At 50.4% G+C, this 23,132-nt stretch overlaps 1 protein-coding gene across 1 annotated transcript in view; it reads left to right on the top strand.

Moving 5' to 3' along the window:
• LOC140735854 (insulin receptor-related protein-like) overlaps nt 1-23,132 on the top strand; it is a 38,116-nt gene continuing 14,984 nt past the window's right edge. The window contains exons 1-12 of the mRNA XM_073061390.1: nt 1-323; nt 3,907-4,455; nt 9,809-10,124; nt 11,412-11,554; nt 12,053-12,197; nt 13,357-13,571; nt 14,221-14,347; nt 17,253-17,491; nt 18,212-18,379; nt 19,147-19,345; nt 20,130-20,162; nt 22,460-22,758. Of these exons, the coding sequence (XP_072917491.1) occupies nt 245-323; nt 3,907-4,455; nt 9,809-10,124; nt 11,412-11,554; nt 12,053-12,197; nt 13,357-13,571; nt 14,221-14,347; nt 17,253-17,491; nt 18,212-18,379; nt 19,147-19,345; nt 20,130-20,162; nt 22,460-22,758 (2,512 nt within the window). The 5' untranslated portion in view covers nt 1-244. The remainder of the gene's footprint in view (nt 324-3,906; nt 4,456-9,808; nt 10,125-11,411; nt 11,555-12,052; nt 12,198-13,356; nt 13,572-14,220; nt 14,348-17,252; nt 17,492-18,211; nt 18,380-19,146; nt 19,346-20,129; nt 20,163-22,459; nt 22,759-23,132) is intronic.

Below are 23,132 nucleotides of genomic sequence, written 5' to 3'. Positions count from 1 at the left end.
TGTGTGTATGTGGGGGAAGTGTTTCGGGATTCCCGCCCAACTCTGGAAAAATGAGGAGGTCGGCCGGAACTAAAGTGGGATTCATGGGCAGGGTCGCGGGATTAACCCCCAGGATTTGAGGAAACACCAGCGAGGAGCCGGGAAGACCCCAGAGACATAGGAAAGGTCTCGCATCGTCCGTCGTGAACTGGCGGGCTCGCAGGCCTGGGTGAATTAAGTGCGCCGCTGGACCAGTACGTGTACTATGGTGCTAAGCGTGGACGGAACACCGCTCTGGATAATGATCTATACTATCATCTTGGCCAGTCCCAGCTCGGCAGAGAGTAGGTCCCTGCACTTTCCCTCTTCTCGCTCGGGGTGGGGTGTGGGAACCAGAGTGGGTAACATGGGGTCTACTATGGCAGCTCAAGACCTTAGCCTGACACGGGGGGTGGGGGGGGGGGGGGGTGGGATGTGTACGGGTCGCGGAGGGTTCAGTACGCCAGACGCGTCGTGTGCCCCCTGGGAGTGCTGGGGACGATTACGAAGAGACGCCTCAAGCATAGAGATAATACTTAAGGGGCGCTAACCCAACTCGTAACTCCCAAACGAAGGCTGCGATTCACCCTGTACCTCCCAGTTATTGATTACTATCTGCTGAGCGATTGAACGCGCCATTAATCCCTAATTCCCAATGGTTTAGGATGATATTGATCACTGACCCCTGATCATGTGGCGCTGAAACTGATCCGAACGGCTGATCGATTAGGGGTGGAATTAATCTCTGACTCTGACACGATTCGGAATGAATTTGATCACTAATTCCTGATTTGTTGATTGGATTGTAAACTAATATCAATTAACAGTGAACCGATCACCACCTCTCACTTAATTAGGGATGAAATCGGTCGGGTGAAATTGATCATTGATTAAAGGTAAAATTGATCATTGTTTTCCGATTGATCAGGGTGAAGTTGATGAGTTCGCATTAATTAGGAGAGCTATTTATCACTGCTTTCCCACTGATGAGAGGGGAGTGAAATTAAGCAGAACCGCGTTGATTAAAGGCAAAATTGATCACTGCGTCCTGGTTAATTGTAGTGAAATTGATTACTACGTTCCCATTGACAAGGGGTGAAATTGATCACTACTTCATTTATTAGGGATGAAATCGATCGCTACTCTCCTATTGATTAGGGGTGAAAATAATCACCAATTTCAAATCAGTTGGTGGGGGTGGGGTCTGGATCGTTACCTGCCGATGGATGATATATCTTTGTTTCCTGATCCATGGGGCTGAAACTGGTTACCAACTCTCAGTGACCGAGCAGGTTACAAGGATTGTTTGATAAACGCCTCTGTGCTGGTGAGAGTTATCACGGTGACTCAAGAGAGTTGGCCCCTTGTAATCCTATCACCGACAACACTTACACGTGGCACAGAAAAATGGGAAGTCCGGGCAGGACAAACATGTGGCTCTCTCACTCTCCTTGAATAAACCTTTACCGAGAAGGAAAATATTTTGGTAATGGAAGTCTGTTTCAAAACATGTTTACTTAGCTCTGACGTATTTTGCTGCTCCTTGTCCCTCAGCTTAGCTGTGGAGACTTGTCTGCTGTGTGTAATCCTTATTCCATCTGTATGTCACCTCATTAGCTGGTTTGTCGCCAACATTACTAAATGGATTAGGGGAATATTGATCATGAACCTTTGAGCGCTGAAACTGATGGTGAACTGCTGGTCGATTAGCGGCGGAACACGTCACCGAATCTGTCATGATTAGCGGCGGGTTTAATCATTAATACCGGATTTATTGATTAGGTGAGAAAGTGACTGTAAATCGACATTAAAGTGGTCACCACTCCCCACTTAGAGATAAAATCGATCATTCTTCTGATCGGCTGGTGTGAAATTGATCACTCTTTTCCCCATTGATTAGGTTGAAATTGATCACTGTATTGTAAATGTTGGAACGCCTGCGGGCCAGCGGTTCGTTCAAGCCTCATGCTCAGCCTGAGCTCGACCACCCGCTCTCACCACCCGCTCCCCGCCCTCCACCCGTACTAGGTTGCAGGAGTGTGCCGGTTCCAAAACACGAGCAACACAGAGTGGTCCAGAGACGAGCCGCACATTCAGTTTTGCCCTGGGGCACTGAATATGTGAGGGCAGCTATTTAACCCAAGGTGGTGGGTAAATGGAACGAGCTGCTGGGAGAGGAGGTAGATGCAGGTACGATGAGGTCTTTTAAAACACATTTGGACAGGTATCGGGGAAATTGTAGAGGTGGGTGTGATAAGGACGCTTAAAACTCATTCGGACAGATGCGTGGATAGAAAAGGTTCAAGGGGTCATGGACCAAACGCGGAAAATGGGCCCAGTTAGGAATCTGCATGGATGAGATGGGCCGAAGAGCCTTTTTCCGTGCTGTATGACTATGTCCATTACTGTGTGAGCTGCATGTGATCAAAGCTGGGCAAGGTGCCAGAGCCCGACACGAGGTTAACTCGGGGCCCCGCTGGCGGGAGGCTGTGAGTGACGCCCAGTCCCCAGAGAGCGTGGGACCGAGCCCACTGCCAACGTCGTGGCTGATGATAAAATCTTACTGTTCGCAGATTAACTGTTGGGTTTCCCACTTTGTGAGGGGGAAGGTTCTTTACTGGCGGGTGATCCTAATCAGGACCAGAGGTTCAGTGATGGGAAAGTCTTTCTCTTCTCTCTCTCCTTCTCCCCTCTTTCTCTCTTCACCCTCTTCTTCTCCTTCCCTCTCTACTGTTTCTCCCAATTTCGCCCTTTTTTGCCTCTCCTTTATCTCCCCCAGCTCTATTCTCCCTCATTATCTCCTCCTGCCCCCTTATTCTTCCCTCCCTATCCAACTCTTGCAATGGCTCTGTCACCTTCAACTTCCCCGTCTCTCTATCTTTAACCTTTTCTCTCTTTGCAATCCGCACTTGATGCTCTTGCTCCCTCTTACCCCTCCCCTCCTCCCTTTCCCCTTACTCTCCTTACTTTCTGCTCCCTCTCCCCTCCCGCCCCAGACTGCGAAATCCCAGGAAACTGTCCTCACAGTTTCCCATTCCTCTCCTTCTCCCTCCACCCCTTCCCCTCCCCCTTCCCTCTTCTGTCCCTCATCTCCCACTCCCCATTCGCGGCCCCCTATCTTCTCTATCCCCTTTCTATCACATCTTCCCTTCACACATTTTTTCACCTCATATCCCCTTCCCTCACTCTCTTCTCCCCCTTCCATTTCCCCACTGCCCCGCGTCCGAAGCTCCAGTAACAGGCTCCTCGCGGACTCCATTTTCCCTTTCCCATCCATTCCTTTTATTTCCTCCTCTTGATTTTTGTCTACTTTTAGCTTCACCCTTTGACCCCTTCCCTTAATTTACCACTCTCTCGCATTATCCCACCCCAATCTCTGAAGCCCGGGTAACAGACATCACCCCCTCTCCCCAAACTGCCCTTCACTTTTCCCCTCTCCTTCCCTCTATCCCTCGTCCCTCATCTCCCATTCTCTCCAGCCTCCGGAACTCCGGTACTCAACCCCTCCACTCCCCCCTCTCTCTCCCTCCAACCCTCCTCTCTCCCCTTACCTCCTGTCCCCTCATCTCCCAGTCCCTTTTTCTCCAACCTCTGGAATTTTGTAATTGTACCCTTCGATTCTCTAGTTCCTGCCCCCCCCCCAATCGCTCTCTGTCTGAGCCCCAGTCTCTTGATCCCGGAGAAGGGCCCCTTCCATCCTCCATATTCCACTCCTTTCTCCCAGCCCCTCTCCGTCCCCCTTGCCCTTCTCCTTCCCCTTCCCCTGAATCAATCAACGGTCCCCTCCCACTCTTTAGAATCTACTCCCTAACCCAGCACCTCTCCCTCTCCCTCTTTCAGTCCACCGAGCCCCGGTAACACTCCACTTTCGCTCTCTTCCCCGTGCAGTCTGCGGCAGCGTGGATGTCCGTCATGAAGTCAGTCAGCTGCAAAAGCTGGAGAACTGTACCGTGATCGAGGGGGATCTCGAGATTCTCCTGCTATTCAACACCAAGGCCGAGGACTTCCGGGGCTTCTCCTTCCCCCGCCTGACCATGATCACGGACTACCTGCTCATCTTCCGCGTCTACGGCCTCGAGAGCCTCCGGGAGCTCTTCCCCAACTTGGCCGTTATTAAGGGCACTAATCTCTTTTTCAACTACGCCATGGTGATCTTCGAGATGCCGCACCTGCGGGAGATCGGCCTGTTCGGCCTCACCAACGTGCTGCGGGGTGATGTGCGCATCGAGAAGAACCAGGAACTTTGCCACCTCTCCACCATCGACTGGTCGCTCATCCTCAACTCTGGCGAGACCAGCTTCGTTTTCGGCAACAAGCAGGTGGAAGAGTGTGGAGACGTGTGTCCGGGAGCCATGGACGGCGGCAACCCCTGCGCGCAGACCAGCTTCAAGGGTCAGACGGATTACCGCTGCTGGACCTCCACCCACTGCCAGAAAGGTAATTGTGTCCGTTTGTTACCGCCGCCGACACCCAGGTAGGCAGTTTCCATCTACGTGGGCAGACCTGGTCGATGCATTACACAAAGGTTTGAACAGGGTATGAGAGAGGTTCACTGGGATACCTAAAACATTTAAAGATTAGTTTTATTTGTCACATGTACTCTGATGGTAGTCGACGCCACGGATGCATTACACTATATGTCGATGAAAAATGATAAAGTAATCATTATTTATTTATTTATGTTAGCGATGCAGCGCGGAGTAGGCCCTTCCGGCCCTTCAAGCCATGCTGCCCCAGCGTCTCTGCATCCCAGATTAACTCTAACTTTATCAGGGGACAATTTACACTGACCAATTAACCGACCCACAGTACGTCTTTGGACTGTGGGAAGAAACCGGAGCACCCTGGAAAAACCCACGCATTCCACAGAGAGAACGTACAGAGAGTCCGTAAGACGTTAGGAGCGGAAGTAGACCATTCAGCCCATCGAGTCTGGTCCGTTATTCGATCATTGCTGATCCTGGATTTCACCCAACCCAATATACTCGCTTTCTCGCAATAACAGTTGATGCCCTGACTAATCAGGAAACTATCAATTTTCGCTTTAAATATACCCATAGCATCATCCTCCACAGTTGCCTGTGGCAGAGCATTCCACAGAAGCTGGACACCCCCACGATAGGAAACATCCCCTTCACATCCACCCTATCTAGGCCTTTCAACATTCGGTAGGTTTCAGTGAGATCCCCCGCATTCTTCTAAATTCCACTGAGTACAGACCCAAAGCTAGCAAACGCTCCTCAAATGTTAACCCCTTCATTTCCGTAATCATCCTCGTGAACCTCCTCTGGACTCTTTACAACGACAACACATCCTTTCTGAGATTTCGGACCCAAAACTCTTGACAATACTCTAAGTGCGGCCTGGCTAGTGTCTGATAAAGCCTCAACATTATCTCATTGTTTTTATAATATTCCCCTCGAAATGAATGCCATAATTACGTTTGCCTTTTCCTGGATTTTAAAAACGTCCCGATCATCCAACTTCTTATCCAAATCCAATTATCCACTTTTTCTACCTTATGTGCCCTTGTGAACTATACCCAGAAACTTCAGCCGCCTCTGCTCTGCCGTCATCCCCGCCAGTAACCCCCTTCAATCCACCTGGGTAACCTCCTCTCTGATGCCTCTGTAATCCCCTTTATTCCACTGCGATACTGATACAGGTGAGTTATGCTTCTCCCTCTCAAATTGCAGTATGAATTCACTCATATTATGATCACTGCCTCCTAAGTGTTCCTTTACCTTAAGCTCCCAAATAAAATCTGGATTTTACACAACCTAATCTAAGATAGCTTTTCCCCAGAAGGCTCAAGCACAAGCTGCTCTGAAAAGCTAGCTCATAGACATTCAACAAAATCCCTCTCTTTCGATCCGACACTAACCTTATTTTCCCAATCCCTTGCATATTGAAGTCCCCCACATATTGGCTACTATTTGGAGGTCTATATATGATTTCTATAATTTTTTTTACCCTTTTACCCTTGCTATTTCTTAACTCCACCCACAAAGATTCTGATCTTGATCCTATGCCACCTCTTTCTAAAGATATCATTCCACTTGTTACCAACAGAGCCACACCACCGCCTATGCCTTCCTGCCTGTCCTTTCGATGCAAAATATATAATTTGATATTAAGCTCCCAACTATGAACTTCTTTCAGCCACGACTCAGTGATGCCCACGATGTCATATCAACCAGTGTCTAATTGTGCCACTAGTTCATCCACCTTATTCTGAATGCTACGTGCATTTAAATGCAACACCTTTAGTCCTGTATTCTTCACCCTTTTGAATTTTGCCTCTGTGGTACAATTTAACTGTTTGCTCTGTTTGCATTTGTACCCAATCATTGACTTGTAGTACCTTCCATTTATATTACACCGTCATCTACTTGTAAACCTGCTGGTTCATCCTCAGCTCCATCATACTGGTTTCCAGCCCCTGCCATATTAGTTTAAACCACTCCTAACAGCTCTAGCAAACCTGCCCGCAAGGATATTGCACCCCCACCCCCCGGATTCAAGTGCAACCCGTCCATTTTGCACAGGTCACACCTACCTCAGAAGAAGGACCAATTATCCAGAAATATGAATCCGTGTCCTCTCCCCCCCCACAATCCAATTCTTCAGCCACACATTTATCTGCCACCCCATCCTATTCCTATCCCCACTGTCGTATGTCACAGACAGCAATCCCGGATTACTACCCTTGAGGTCCTGCTTTCAGCTTCCTGTATTCTGATTTCAGGACAGCCTCCCTTTTCTGCCTATGTCATTGGTACCTATATGTACCACGACTTCTGGCTGCTCACCCTCCCTTTTCAGGATATTGTGGACGCGTTCAGAAACATCGCAGACCCTGGCACCTGGGAGGCAAAGTGCCACCCGTGTTTCTTTTTCGCGCCCACAGAATCGCCTGTCTGTCACCGTAACTATATGATCCCCTGTTACTGCTGCAAAACGTCGCCGGAATTGAACTCTGAACTCCGAAGCCCCGAGTTGTAACAATGTCGCGCTAACGGCTTCGGGACAGTGGCGTCCTGTCCATCTTAACAAGAGAATAGAGGAAGAGGGTGGAGGGAGAGGGCACAGAGAGTGGTGGGCGCCTTGGATATGCTGGTTCGGGTGGCCGTAGAGGCAGATGCATTTGGGATCTTTAAGAGATGTTTAGATAGCCATTGAATGTGAGGGAAATGAAAGGATATTGACCTTGTGTAAGCAGAAATGATTAGTTTAGTTGGTCATTTAATTACTAATTTAACCAGTTCGACACAACATTGATAAACCGAAGGGCCTATTCCTGCGCTGTACCGTTCTAATGTCTATGTATTAAAATAATTTCTGGGCCACGTTTGCGACAACGGCCAACATAATCCGAGGATGAGCTGAGGGCAGCCCGCAAATGTCGCCACGTTTTCGGCGCCAATGAACCCCGGCCTCTGCACTCAGCATGTAAATTTGTAGCAGAGATACTTTTGATCCATCGACCCCTGGGTTATGGGCCCAGAGGTTTACCAGGACGTTGTCTGAATTAGAGCGGATGAGCTACGAGGATAGAGTAGACAAAAATTGTATTATTTTCCCTGGAGCATCGAAGAAAGAACCTGACTGAAGTATATAAAATCACGAGAAACATAGACAGGACAGATAGTCACAGCCTTTTCCCTAGTTGTACGGAAAGGGGTTGTACGGAACAAATAGTTTTTACACGACGAGTGGTGGGTTCTCGGAATGTGCTGCCTGGGGTGATGGTGGAAGAGGGACTGTAGAGGCGTTTAAGAAGCAGTTAGATAAACAAATAGGCAGGCAGCAATGTGTGGATATGAACCGTGTGCAGACATATAGGGTAGGTTTAATTTGGCATCATTGTTGGCACTGACATCGTGTTCCGGAGGGCTTGTTCCTGCGCTGTACTGTTCTATATTCCGTACAATGAAAAACTTTAGACTATGTGCTACCTGGAGTACATTGAGCATTAAAATGAAAACAGCGAAGAATATTATTACAAAACAGGGAAAGTACAGCTCAGACCAATACAAAGATTGGCGGAGCGGCGGGCAGTGTTGAGGAAGCAGGGTGTTTGCTTAGATCAGGAGAATGGACATAGAAGTGGCAGACGGAGTACAGCACAGGGAAGTGTACACTCTTGTACTTTGGTAGAGGAATAAAGGCGTAATCTACTTTCTAAATGGGGAGCAAATTCATAAATCAGATGGGCAAAGGGTCTTGGGAGTCTATCTAAAGGTGAACTTGCAGGTTCATTTGGTGGTCAGGGAGGCAAATGCAAAGTTAGCATTCATTTTCAGAGGACTAGAATACTGCAGCGAGGATGTAATGTTGAGGCTTTATACGGCATGGGCCAGAATGCACGTGCAGTATTTTGGCAGTTTTGGGCCCCTTATCTAAGAAAATATATACTGGCATCTGAGAGGGTCCAGAGGTTCACCAGAGTGATTCCGGGAACGAGAGATTATTGTGGGGACGGGTCATGGATTTTCCGGAGTTGTGGAGAGGGTAGGATGTGCCTCGATCGTGTGGAGCTCAGGGTGCAGGGAGATGCACACAGCGCCGTAGCTGTGTGCCACGTTCTGCACAGAGGTGGTGACTGGATTGTAGGATGTGTGTGTGTGTTTGGGTGTGGGGTGGGGGGGGGGGGGTTGGAAGGTGGAGATGGCTGGGATGGGAAGATGGGAAACTACGGCTGTGGGAGGCAACTGCTGCGCTTTCACACACTGATGGGAGGGCTGGCAATCGTACAAGTTATGACAAGATGAGAGGAGCGATTCCCATTTTCTGGACAATATTCCCAACTCCTAGCTGTTTCGAGCGGAAAGTAAGGGCGACTAGTAATGCCAGTGAATCATTTAAAAAAAAGACAGGATCAATGGCGCAGCGGGTTTGATCCCGACCTCCGGCGTTGTCTGTTTGTCTGTATGACTCCGTGCTTGGCCCAGTTGTTCCCGTTGCCTCCCAAATCCCAACGACCGATCCTACACGTAGATTATCCTCGGACTGCGTTGGCTGTTGACGTAAAACGACACGTTTTACACTATGTTTCGCTGTACGTAAAGTATAGGTGCAGAATTAGGTCATTCGGCCCATCGATTCCGCTCCGCTATTCGATAATGGCATTTGTTACACTGCCTTCTCCCCGTAACCTCGAGTGTGGGTGACGTGAATAATCTGGGTGGAGGTCGGAGTCGATGGCGATGTAGGGCAGAATAAAATGAGATTCGTGTAAACGAATGTTGGGGACCAAAGTGCCTGTGCCCCTGCCACGTGACCGTCCGTGATACTACAGCTAGGCCGAACGGTCTACTCTGCTAGGTTTCGTTAACAGTAGGATATAGACCTGGTTTGGTAATGTTCAGGGGGATATGGGGCTAAACGCGGGCGAACCGGACCAGCTTAGATGCTCATCTTCATCAGTAGGGACGAGTTGGGCCGAACGGTCTGTTTCCGTCCGGTATTATGACATAGGTAGAAAGAGAGATGGTAGCTGGGGTGGCGGCTAAGGCAGAAACATTCGGGACTTTTAAGAAACATTTAGATAGGCACATGAATGTGAGGAAAATGCAAGGATATGGACATTGTGTAGGCAGGAGAGATTAGTTTAGTTGGCCATTTGATTACTAATGTAAGTGGTTCGCCACAAGATTGTGGGCCGAATGGCCTGTTCCTGTGATGTACGTTTCTATGTTGTATTATATGAAACATTCCTGGACGTGGTCGTTCGGCCTCTCAGGCTGGACTCGTCGGTGTCTGGGCTAACTTGTCTTCCCTCCCACAGTGTGCCCCAGTAAGTGCAGGGACCGCAGCTGTACCGCAAGCGGCGAATGCTGTCACAGGGAGTGCCTGGGCGGCTGCCGTCGTCCCGGAGACAACCGCATGTGCCTGGTGTGCCGGAACTACCACTACCAGGGTGCCTGCCTGCCGCACTGCCCCGTCAGGACGTACAAGCACGCGGGCTGGCGCTGCGTCACCCAGGAATACTGCGCCAGTCTGCACAAGACCTCCGAGCACTCCAAAGACTGGCTTCCCTTCGTGGTCTTCCAGGGGGAATGCCTGCCCGAGTGCCCCTCCGGATATACGCGCGACAACAGCAGGTAGGAAGTGCTGAATCCCGTCTGGGTCGGGAGGGGTCGGAGAGAGCCGCGAGTCTGGGGGGGGGGTGGGGAATGGGAGGGAGGGGAAGCACGGTGGGGGAGAAGGAGTTGGCTGCAACGAGAGGTGAGAGTCAATGGAGAAATAGGGAAGGATGCGAGCAAATGCAAGACGGAGATACAAGGAGTCTTGAAGATGCTGGAAATTTGGAGCAGCACACACTCATGCACACACGCGCATACACACGCACTCACTCACACACGCATTCACACATACACACGCAATAATTCACAAGCACCCAAATATACACACATCCATAAACACACGGACACACACACTCTCTCTCTCTCTCACACACACACACACGCGCGCGCACACACACACACACACAAACACACACACACTCACTCACTCATTTGAGGATCTCAGCAGGTCAGGCGGCATCAATGGATGGGAATAAAATGTCAATGTCTCGTGCCGAGACCTTACATCAGGAATTGAAAATGAAGGGAGACAGAAGCCAAAGACGGATGTTAGTCTGGCCCACATCCCGCCACCAACTCCAGGAGACCTTCTGCTTCCGACCGCAAGGAACTCAGACCGGTAGAACGAATCCTGGAAGCGGCCGCCGTGCAGCATCCGGCTGCTAAAGGTGCCCGTTCGCGGAGCCCGCCCTTACCGCGGCGGTGGTCCAGGCCCGGCACCGGCTCCCGCGGGATTCATGTCCACCTGCTCACGTACAGAGGGATCTTCGCTCTGTGAGCATTCCAGGGCTTGGTTCGAAATATTCAGTGCGAGTGATGTTTATGGTAAATATTCCTCCATCCGACCGCCATGCCTTTCACTGCAACTGGCAGGATCGATGGGTCACAGCCTGAAATGCCGACTGTTCATTTCCCTCCATAGTTGCTGCGAGTGTTGCTCCAGATTTTCGGCATCTGTGCAGTCTACCACGTGTGTATGTCTGTCGCTGTGTTCTGGATCCAGGGATTAAACGTGAACAACTATCACCCTCTCTCTCTACTCTCCCTTCTACAGTGACACTACATTTCTCCCTTTGACACCCTCACTCTCTGTATCTCTCTAATCTCTCCACTTTTACTGTCTCCCTTCCCCTCCCTCCCACAACCTCGATTTCCTCCTCAGCTATGTTATCTCTCACTTCTCTTCATCCGACTTCTCTCTCACCTCCTCGTCTCTACCTGCCTTGTCCCTCTTTACCTTCGTTTCTGCCCCTCTCCTCCACCGTCGCCTCTCTCTTTCTGTCTAACGCACCCTTCTCTCCGCAGCCTGGGTTGCAGCAAGTGCCTGGGACACTGCCCCAAGTATTGCCACGTGGGCACCAAGACCATCGACTCTCTGGCTGCCGCCCAGCAGCTTTCCGAGTGCACGGTCGTCGAGGGCAACCTCATCATCAACATCCGCGGAGGCAGTGAGTGCCGAGGATTCCTCACCTGGGGGTGGGGAGAGTGGATCCCTCACCGGGAGCGGGTGTGGGGACAAGGAGATCTCTCGCCAGGAGTGCTCCCTCACGGTGTGGGAGGTGGAGGGAGATCCCTCTTGGGGTGTGCTACTTCACAGTGCAGGAGTTGAGGGGAGATCCTTCGCAGACTGTGCTCCCTCACGGTGGACATTAACAACGGCCACCCCCTAACAGATTCCCCCCGAATAGTGGGATCCCAAGGGTCTGCAGTCCCGATTCCCTACTTCCTGTCCTGGAGGAGGTGGGCGATCTACTGTCTGTGAGATGGAGGGTGGCGGGGAAAGGAGACGGCAGTTTAACTCCGGTCCACACGGGGTGTTCCTGAGGCGGTGACTGATGTGACCGGGATGAGCCCAGGGTTAGGAACGGAAGTCCTGGGGACTGAGGTTGGAACGACACCATCCCCAACCCTGCGCCTCTCCCTGACTAAATGTTGCCTCCCCGTAGACGACCTTGCAGTGAAGCTGGAGGCTAGCCTGGGTCTCATCGAAACCATCACTGGCTTCCTGAAGATAAAGCACTCCTTCGCTCTGGTCTCACTCTCCTTCTTCGCCAACCTCAAGTTGATCCGCGGAGATTCGATGGTCGATGGGTAGGTCGTCCAGAGGGTTTAGGATTCTGAGGTCTAAGGTGAACCTTTCCTGCTCCCTCAGGGGCTATGTCATGCTGTGGCGTGTGTGTGGGGAGGATGGGGAGTGTGTGTGTGTGTGTGTGTGTGTGTGTGTGTGTGTGTGTGTGTGAGAGAGAGAGAGAGAGAGAGAGAGAGAGAGAGAGAGAGAGAGAGAGAGAGAGAGAGAGAGAGAGAGAGAGAGAGAGTGTTAACAGCCGATGTCTCTGCAGTGTGGTGAATCTCTGTGTATAGAGTGCACGTAGAGTGCATGTGTAATGAACGTATGTGTCAGTATTCGTCCACATTTTGGTGTTAAAACATGGCAGTCCATTAGTGGGATCGGACAGAATCTTTAAAGGGACCGCGCTATCTATCATTGTCCGGAGAATCGGAGCGTCTAAACCCCGGAGGCTGGCGCGGTCGGAATGAACTGTCAGAGGAAGTGTCTGAGGCAGGTATAATAACAACACTTAAAAGACAGTTGGGCAGACAGGTGGATAGTAAATGTTAAGAAAGCTATTGTCCAGGTGCTGGAAATTGGGACCTCGTGGTCAGCATGGGCCAAGTGGGCCCGTTCCAGCTTTGTGACTGCATGAATGCAAAGGGTCGACTTATTGTATTTTTGTGTGTCTTGTGTTCTGTTCATATGTAAAGTGCGTGTGTGCATTTATACATTCCGACTCGTTTGTTCACTGTGTGAGCACGCTTTGTGTCTTTGGGTGTATGTGGTGTGACTAAGCATTGCATGCGTACCTTTGCAAAGTTTATGACTGCGGAGTGTTTGCATTGTATGTGTATATATGCGAGGTACACGGGTGCCTTGTGTGCGCATTATGTGGGGTGAGCATATAGAGGCGAGACCCTAGGGATCTATTCCCACAGTTAAGGTGACAGATTCTGGCCGAGGGGGAGTCGGTGGAAGGAGGGGAACGGGTGGGGTGTAGCGGATACTCTGTGGAAGGGGTCGTGCTACCGCAAGGGAAGGAGGTTTGGTCGTGTAGGGGTGTAGATCTCGGAGGAGGTGGCGGTGGGGTGATGATCGGGGAGTGGGTGGTGGTGGGATAGGAGACAATCGATGGGAGCGGAGATTGGTGTTGAATGGGGAGAGGCTGTGACAGTGTCTGTGCCCCCGCCCTCTCAGGAACTACACGCTATACGTGCTGGACAACCAGAACCTGCGGCAGCTGTGGAACTGGAATCAGCACCGCCTCTCCATTCCGGTCGGGCGAGTTTACTTCGCCTTCAACCCCAAGCTCTGCTTGTCCGAGATCTACCGCATGGAGGAAGTCACTGGCACCAAGGGCCGCCAGAACAAGGCGGAGATCAACCCGCGCACCAATGGAGACCGGGTCTCCTGTGAGTCCGCCAAAAGCGAGCGTCTCGGAAATCCCCACCCCTTCACTCCCCCTTCCTCGGGACGACCCACCTACGTAGCACCTTTCACCCCCAATTCTTACCACTCCTCAACTTACCCCCACACCACTCCTTCGTCACTCTCCCCTGTCGCTTTTAAATTAGCATGTCGAAGGGAATAAACCCCCACCACACCACCCGTCACACATTCCCGGCGTCAAGCACAGAGTGAAGCTTCCTCCACATTATCGGATCACCCCTCCCCGGGCTCAGACACAGAGTGAATATTTCTCTACACTGTCCCATCACCACCATCCCCCCGCGCCCACCCCCCGAGGCCAGACACAGAGTGAAGATTTCTCTGCACTGCCCCATCACACACAGCCCGGGGTCAGACACAGAGTGAGCTCCCTCCACACTGTCCGATCACACCCCCCCGGTTTCAGACACAAGGTAAAGCTTCCTGTACACCATCCCATTAGCACCCTCCCCCCACCGTGGTCAGACACTTGAGTGAAGGTTCCTCTATAATAACCCACCACATACTTCTGGAGTCAGACACAGAGTGAAGCTCCCTCTGTAAGTCTCCCACTTCTTGGGGCGGATTGCTATGTGGTGTCCACCCGGCTGAACTGGCTGACTTTTTGTGCAGGTAAGAGCCACGTGCTGAAGTTCATCTCCAACACCACCTACACCGACCGCATCCTGCTGACCTGGGAACGGTACCAGCCCCACAACTTCCAGGACCTCATTAGCTTCATCGTCTATTACAAGGACGCGTAAGTGCTGGGGGAGGGGTGGGGCAGGCCTTGATCGGATAACGGAAAGCAGTACAGCACGCCACAGGCTCTTCGGCCCATGTGTCTGCGCAGACCAACATGCCCAATTAAACTAATGCCATCTACGTGCATACATTACGTATCCCTCCACTCCCTGCCCGCTCACGAGTCCTCCCAAGCGCCTTGCTGCCTAATCTGCTTCCACCATCTCCTCTGGCAGTCCAGTACAACCACCCACCACTTTGTGTAAAAACTCCCCCATAAATCTGCTTTAAACATTCTCTCTCTCTCAGTTTAAAGCTATGCCCTCTAGGTTTTGTGTCACAGGCACAAAATGCTGGAGGAACTCAGCAGGTCAGGCAGCATCTGTGCAGGGGAGTGGAGAGTTGATGTTTCGGGCCAAAGCCCTTCATCGGGAAGGGAGAAGAAGTCAGAGTAAGAAGGTGGCGGAGGAGAAAGAGTACAAAATAGAAAGTGAAAGGCGAAGCCAAGTGAGGTGGACGGTAGGTGGGTGAGAGACGGGAGTGAAACGAGAAACTGGGGGTAATAGATGGAAAAGGTATCTTTAACTTTGACATTTCCATCCTGGGGTAAAGAGTCCAGCGGTTTGACCGTCTACTTTATCTATGCCCCTCATAACTGTATGAACTTCTATCAGATCTCCCCTCAGCCTCCAACACTCCAGAAAAAAAAAACGAAGTTTGCCTTACCTGTTCTTGTAGCTCATGCCTTCTAATCCAGGAAGCTTCCTGGTAAACATCTTCTGCATCCTTCCAGTAATGGGGCGATGAGAACTACATAAAGTAAACCAAATGCGCTGACTAAAGTTCTACACAGCTGAATCGTAACTTCCCAACTTTTATACTTAATGCACTAACCAATGTTATACACCTTCTTTACCATCTTATCGACCTGATGCCACTTTCAGGGAGCTGTGGACCCAATGTCCCAAATTCCCTCTGGACATAAATGGTGTTACAAAAGTTCAAAGTAGATGGATTACTAATATGTATATATATCAGCATATACAACCCTGAGATTATTATGATAATAGTAATAATAATAATAATAATAATAATAATTGTTGTTGTTGTTAGTATTATATTTTTAATTTTCCCCCTCAGCTCAAATTGGTAAAACCTGAAGTACGGCCATAGCCAAGCACATTCATTTTTCAATTGCTAGGAGCTTTTGGACTATTCTTGTGCTGTTTAGTTGTTGTGACTTTCTGGAGATTAATGAAAACGTTGCTGTATAGGCCTAATTGTTTAATGCTCTTGTGTAGTGACTTCGGGATTATACCATTTCTCGATATTACTATTAGGAAATGTGTACCCTGTTCACGTTCCATAGCTGTTCAATTTCCTCTTTTAGGCCAGCATATTCCTGGTGTTTTTCGCTTATTGAGTTCTGTATGTTATGTGTGTTTGGAATGGTTATATCTATCAAGTAAGTTGTTCTTGCTCGTTTATCCTGTATTGTTATATCCGGATGGTTATGATGGAGTATCTGTAATAGTGGATTGGTCATAATAGGATCTGACCCTAAAACTGGACCAGGTTTATATTAGTAGTAAGTATGGCGTCTTTTATGAGTTTGTATTTTAAAGCAAGATTTTGGTGAATGTTTGCCACTTGATTGTCCCTGTGTAAGGAATCAGATTGAGTTAAACTGCTGCACGATGCTGTAATGTGTTAGATAATTTCTGGTTTCCCTTGGCATTTTCTGCATTTATCTTCTTGAATTTGTTTGTCTTTTATTATATTTTTTTGATATTTTTGTGTGAATTACCTGTTCCTGTATTACCACAAGGAAACCCCCTGTTTCTAGGAAGAGATGTCCAAATCTGAGCCAATGGTTCAACCTTTCTTTGTCAACATCCGATCTTCCACGGAGGGTCATTCTCTTCCATTGGTTAACACTTCCTTCTGTAGTGACAATTTCTTCATTTTTCTGGGTTGTGCTTCATTTAAGTTTAGTGCTGTGTTATTATCAGAATTGCATATGCCCACGTGGAGATTTGACTTCGGGATGAATTAGAATCAGATTTATTGTCATTGAGAAAGGTCATGAAACTACTTGCAGCAGCAATGCAGTGCAGTGCAGGCATAGCAGCGTACTGATGTTACAATGAAAATAAATAAATAAACGGATAAGAAATAAATACATATATAAGTTATATGAAATATATATAAATAAATAATGTGAAAGAATGATAGCGAGGTAGTGTTCATGGGTTCATAGACCATTCAGAAATCTGATTGCAGAGGGGAAGAAACTGTTGCTAAAACTTTGAGTGTGGGTCTTCTGCGCCACCTCCTTGATGGTAGCATATCTGAATGGCCAGGGTCCTTAATGATGGATGTTGCCTTCATGGGACACTGCCTATTAAAGATGACCTTGATGGCGGGACGGATCTTTTCCATGGTAGAGCTGGTTGAGTCTACAACCCTCAGCAGCATTTTCCGATCCTGTTCAGAAGAGGCTCCATACCAGGCGGTACTAGAACAAGTCAGAACGCTCTTCACAGTGCAGCTGTAGTAACTTGCCGGAGCCTTTGATGACATATCAAATCCCCTAGTGAAGTATAGCCGCTGATGTGCCTTCTTCATGATTACATCAATATGCTGGGCCCACGATAGGTCCTCCCAAATGTTGACACGCAGGAACTTGAAGCTGCTCACACTTTCCTCCGCTGACCCTTTGATGTGGACCGGCGTGTGTTCTCCCGACTTCCCCTTCCCGAAGTACCAGTCCACAGCTCCCCGAAAGTAGATATAGGTAGATATGGTGGGACAGAAGGAGCCTCTGGATCCACTGGAGAAGGAAGGTCCTCTCCGCGCGAATGATGCGTCCCCACTGTACCCCTGCTGCGGACCCACCCTCTGCTCTCTCGGTGTTGCAGCCCTTACCAGAACGTGACTGAGTACATTGGACAGGACGCTTGTGTCCCCAACAGTTGGTCCATGGTGGACGTGGACCACCCTCTCAACAAGGAGCATTATCCCGAGGTGATGTTGCATAACCTGAAGCCCTGGACTCAGTACGCCATCTTCGTCCGCGCCATCACTCTCACCGTCTCTGAGACTAGTCACAGCCACGGCGCCAAGAGCCAGATGGTCTACATTCGCACAAAGGCGGCCGGTAACACACCTGGGTCAGGAGAGTTGGGGGCGAGAGGTTCCAGAATGGGTGGGGGTGTATCCCATGGACGGGACGGGTGACTTCTGCTGTGTGAGAGAGCACCAGGTATCCAATGGCAGCAGGGTGGGGCGATGATGGTGGTTCGGTGGGAAATGGGAATGGGAAGCGAGTGCGTAGGGGTAGGTGCAGGGGTTGGGTAGGAATTGGGGAAAAGGATGGGGAAAAGCTGGGTTGGTCGGATAGGATTTGCTGTGTGGATGGGTCGGAACAGGGTGGATAGATGAAGGTTGATTGAGTGGGTGTAGGAGGGAGGGAACGGAGTGAAAGTGGTGAAAGTCATGTGAGTAAGGGGATGGATGGGTGGAGAAGGGGAAGAATAGCTGGTTTGGAGGTCGGTGTGTGGATTGGAAGGAAGAGGGTGGTGATGCTTGTGTGGGAGAACAGGTGAGGGTGTGGGCGGGTGTGAGAGGGGACGGTGCGGGTGTGGGTAGGGGTAGAACGGTTGGGTCGGGTGAGAGTGGTGGATGCGAGAAGGAGGGACAGCGTGGGTGGGAGGGAAGTGGGGATGATCAGGGGAGTGGATTGTGGGTGGTGTTGCTGTGGATGGGAAGTGTGGGTGGGGACGGGATGAGTGTGGTGTGTGTGTGTGGGGGGGGGGGGGGGAAGGGGCCACATCGGCGTCATGAGTGGAAGCGCTGATGCCTCTCCGTGTGTTGGCAGCTCCCACCGTGCCGCAGGACGTGGTCTCCATGTCAAATTCATCCTCGCAGCTGATCGTCAAGTGGAAGCCGCCGATCCAGCGGAACGGGAACCTCACCTACTACCTGGTAGTGTGGCAGCAACAGCCCGAGGACGGGGAGCTCTTCACTAATGACTACTGCCACAAGGGTAAACCCCCACCCTCCCTATCCGTCCGCCCATCCTCATCCCTCACTCCTCTCCTCCACCTCTACACCAGTACCCGCCCTTATCCCCTTCTTCCACTCCCTCTCCCTCACACACCCTACCCTTCTCTCCTCTCTCTTACACTCCCCTCCATTCTTCCCTCTCCAAACCACGCCCACGCTACCTATCCCCTAGCACATTTCCCCACCCCTCCATTCAACTTCCATGCACACCCCTACTCTTTCCTACCCCATCACACCCCTTCCCTTCATTCCAGTTCACCTCCCACGCACAACCCTGCCCTCACCTATATCCACACTACCCTTCCTCTCCTACCTATAACCCTCGCCTCAGCCTCACAATATGCACTCTTTCACCCCCGCTCTCACCCTCTCCACTCCCTTCCTCTCTGCATTTTCCTCCCCCTACATTCCTATCTGCCCTTCCCCCCTCTTCCCCATTACCACCCCCAACATCCCCACTCTCTTCCAACCACAATTCACACACTCCCTTACCCTACGTTCCTCCCTCCATGCACACCACAATCCCTTCTCATTCCCCTCCTCTGTCCACACTCCTTCTCCCCATCCTAACCCTCTCTCCGCACCCTCTCCTTTACCTTCTTTGCAGCCTTGCAACAAACTTCTCATCCTTACTCTTCCCACCCCTATGGCCCGCCCCTCTAGCCATCACTCCCCATTCTTTGGCAATCCCTGACCCTCTTTCAGTGACTCTTGGCGTTGAACGCTGATCGTCCACGTTCACCGCAGGGATGAAGCTGCCGACCAGCGTGGTGGCCAGCGCCCCCGATGACTACGACCACGACTTCTCCAATGATTCCAGGCCAGAGAGCGGAGAACATTGCTGCCAGTGTCCGAAAACACAGGAACAGTTGGAGCAGGAGGCCGAGGAAACCTCCTTCCGCAAGAAGTTCGAGAACTTCCTCTATAACTCCATCTTCGTCCTCAGGTAACAGGCCCACGTCCGGCTGGGCACTGCAAGGCGCCCAGCCCCAGCAGACGTACATTCACAGCCGCATTCACAAGCGACATTTCACGACACCGTCGGGTTCGGGCTGAGAGAAGCTACACCAACCGCCCTCTGAATCTTAACTAGGAGTCCTCTAGGAGTGCGTAGCGTGGCGGTGTGAAGGAAGCTTCATTCTGTGAGTGTGTGATGAGATAGTGTAGTACCCTTCTCTTCACAACCCTGGGAGTGTGTGATGAGATAGTGTAGTAAAGGGAACTTCATTCAGTGTCTGAAACCGGGAGCAGGTGATGAGACAATAGTGAGGAACTCCCACTCTGTGTCTTTTCCCTTTATGTTTTCCCCCAAGAATATGTGATGGAACAGTGTAGACGGAGCTTCACTTTGAGTTTGACCCCGGGAGTAGGTGATGGGACAGCGTGAATGGTGCTTCATCCTGTGTGTGACCCGGGGAGACTGTGAGGTCATGGTGTGAAGGGAGATTCACTCTGTGTCTGACCCCGGGGATAAGTGTTAGAATGGTACAGAGGAACTGTTACCAGCTGACTCCTGAATCCTGAATAGAAATGACAGGGTGTGTATGGGTGGGGGTGAGAGGGTAAATGCTTTATTTGTCGGCACTGGGTGGGGAAAGGCTATCATATCAGACTCACTGGACGGGGATGTGGTTGGGAAGCGTGGGTGATCCACCACCCTCGGGGAGGCATTGCCTGACACCGGGTGTGTTGAGGAACCCGTTACTAACTGGACTCTCTTCATGTTGCAGAAAACCCAAGACAGTGCAAGGCATGAAGCCAAGGTAAGGGAGAATCCCTCGCGATCCACGATGAGGTCGGTGAGGCTCACCCAGGCTGTGTTCCAGGTGGGGCAGGGGAGGATGGACCGGCAGTTTGTGAGGTGTTGCCCCCACCCCCTACACTGAGTTTTCGTGCCCTCCGTATGGAGTTGGAGTTCCCAGTCCCATGCCGAAGGTTCCATCTTCGCTTGGAACAGTTGTGGTCCGTAGATTCCTTTTACGATTGGATTATTTTTACTTGCCGCATGCACATCGAAGCATACAATGAAATGTGTTGTTTGCGTTACGACCAACACAGACTGTCGCCATGATCCTGGTGCCCCCATAGCACGCCAACAACTCGCTATCACTAACTCGCATCCGGAGGAGAGCCAGGTGGTCACGGAGAGAACGTGCAACTTCCTTACCAACAGTTAATCGGGAATTGAACCCGGATCGCTAGCATCTCGCACTCTTCTAGAATCACTGGGACATTGGAGCCACAGAGCGCACAGTATAGGAACAGGCCGTTCGGCCCAGCGTCCCGATATTGGCTGTGACAGCCCACTCCATTCCCAGGAACCCACAGCCTGTCTTTGTAAAGCTTTTGGCTACATCAGTGGGGAGGATCTGTGAACCATCCCCTCCTTCCCATCCTTATTCCCACATGGGATATGCAGGGAACAATTACCAACACTGGGTCAGTCGGTGTCAGAGGGGTGACCGACTTTACACTTGCAACTCACAGCTAATCGTATATCTCACACACAAGAAACTGAATCTCGGGATTGTATGTGGTAACCTATGTGTACTTCGGTAATAAAACTTACTTCGAACTTTGAACTTCATATTCGAGTGAGCTACAGTAGCTTCTGCCGATAAAAGCAGGATTATTTCCATACCAAAGAACAGCGTGTTTGGGGAGAGGTGTGTAATTCACCGAGGGAGGGTAATAACTTCAGTTTGGACGCAAATACCTCGATGGCAGCTGATTTGGGCAGGAGGTTTCCACCTACCATCAAGGATCCCCACCTGGGCCAATCTCACAGAATGCTTTGAGGAAATTACCAAGAAGGTTGTTGACAGAAAGATGGTAGATATTGATGACATGGACTTTAGCTAGGCTTTGGACAAAGTCTCGCATGAGAAGTTGGTCCAGAAGGTTGTCACTCAGAATTGGCTTAGCGGGAGAAACCAGAGAGCGGTAGTCGATAGTTGCCTGTCTGACTGGAGGTCTGTGACTAGTGGTGTGCCGCAGGTATTGTTGCTGGGTATTAATAATTTAAATGATAATATAGTAAACGGGATCAGCAAATTTGTGGATGACAGCAAGACTGGGAGTATAGTCGACAGTGAGGAAAGCTATCAAAACTTGCAGCGGGATCTTAACCAACAGGGAAAGTAGGCTGAAAAATGACAGATATAATTTAATGCAGACAAGTGGGAGGTGTTGCACTTTGAGAGGACAAACCAGGATAGAACTTCTACAATAAGCGGTAGGACACTAAGAAGTGCGGTAGAACAGATGGGTCTGGGAATACAGATCTATACTTCATTGAAAACAGTCTCACGTGTAGAGAGCTTTTGGCACATTGACTTCATAAATCAATGTATTGAGTACAATATTTGGAACGTTATGTTGAAGTTGTGCCAAAATATGACTAAGTCAAATGTTGAGCATTGTAAGGTTCTGGTCACCTACCTACAGAAGAGATATCAATAAGTTTGAAAGAGTACAAAGGAAACTTGCAAGGATATTTCTGGGTCTTGAGAACCTGAATTAAAGGGTAAGGATGAATAATTAGGTCTTTATTCCCTGGAGCACAGAAACATGAGAGGGGATCTTATAGAGGTGTTTTAAATTGATAGATATAGATAGGGTGAATGGATGAAGACTTTCCTCCTTCAGGCTAGGTGACACTGAAACTAGAGGTCATGGGTTTGGGGGCGGGGAAATTAAATATTTAAGAGGAATCTGAGGGGGAACTTCATTCAGAGGCGAACGGTGAACAGAATTGGGGGGATGCAAGTTCAATTGTAACGTTTAAGAGAAGTTTGGAAAGATGCATGGATGGGAGAGGTAAGGAGGCCTATGGTCAAGTAGCAGATTCAAGACCAGGTTTGCATGGGCTAGACGGACCGAAGGACCTATTTCTGTGCTCTATGACTCTATAATTACATATAATTTCTGCTCTGGGTGTTGTTTGAACCTATGTGCCAGGTATTAATTGCACCTGCCCCTGCCCTGCCTGTGCACAGGACACTCACCTCCCCCTGAGCGGACCCGAGAGTGACCAGCTACCTTGCTTTGTTTCCTTTAGGCCGCTGAGGCGACGAAGAGATGCCCAGAGCTTGTGGAACGGGACGGTGTCCACAGTCAATGTCTCGCTGTCAGAGGCCGGCCTAAACCTAACGGCGGGCAACGGTTCGGGGGCCGAGGGGAAGTCGCGCACCGACTTCCCGTACTTCGAGGACAAGGTGTTCAACAGGGAGCGGATCGTCATTTCGAACCTGCGGCACTTCACTGAGTACCGTATCAACATTCACGTGTGCAACCACGCCGCCCATAAGGTGGGCTGCAGTGCTGCCACCTTCGCCTTCGCTCGCACCATGCCCAAGGGTGAGTGACCCCTCCCCCACCCTGAATGCACACCCATTCACCATGACCACCCACCCCAACCTTCAGCCCAAGGGTGAGTGACCCCTCCCCCACCCTGAATGCACACCCATTCACCATGACCACCCACCCCAACCTTCAGCCCAAGGGTGAGTGACCCCTCCCCCACCCTGAATGCACACCCATTCACCATGACCACCCACCCCAACCTTCAGCCCAAGGGTGAGTGACCCCTCCCCCACCCTGAATGCACACCCATTCACCATGACCACCCACCCCAACCTTCAGCCCAAGGGTGAGTGACCCCTCCCCCACCCTGAATGCACACCCATTCACCATGACCACCCACCCCAACCTTCAGCCCAAGGGTGAGTGAC

Source organism: Hemitrygon akajei, chromosome 11 (genome assembly GCF_048418815.1).
Source record: "Hemitrygon akajei chromosome 11, sHemAka1.3, whole genome shotgun sequence".
In the NCBI taxonomy this organism is placed as follows: domain Eukaryota; kingdom Metazoa; phylum Chordata; class Chondrichthyes; order Myliobatiformes; family Dasyatidae; genus Hemitrygon; species Hemitrygon akajei.
Note: the sequence above shows the minus strand (reverse complement) of the source record. Positions and strands in the feature narration are given on the sequence as shown.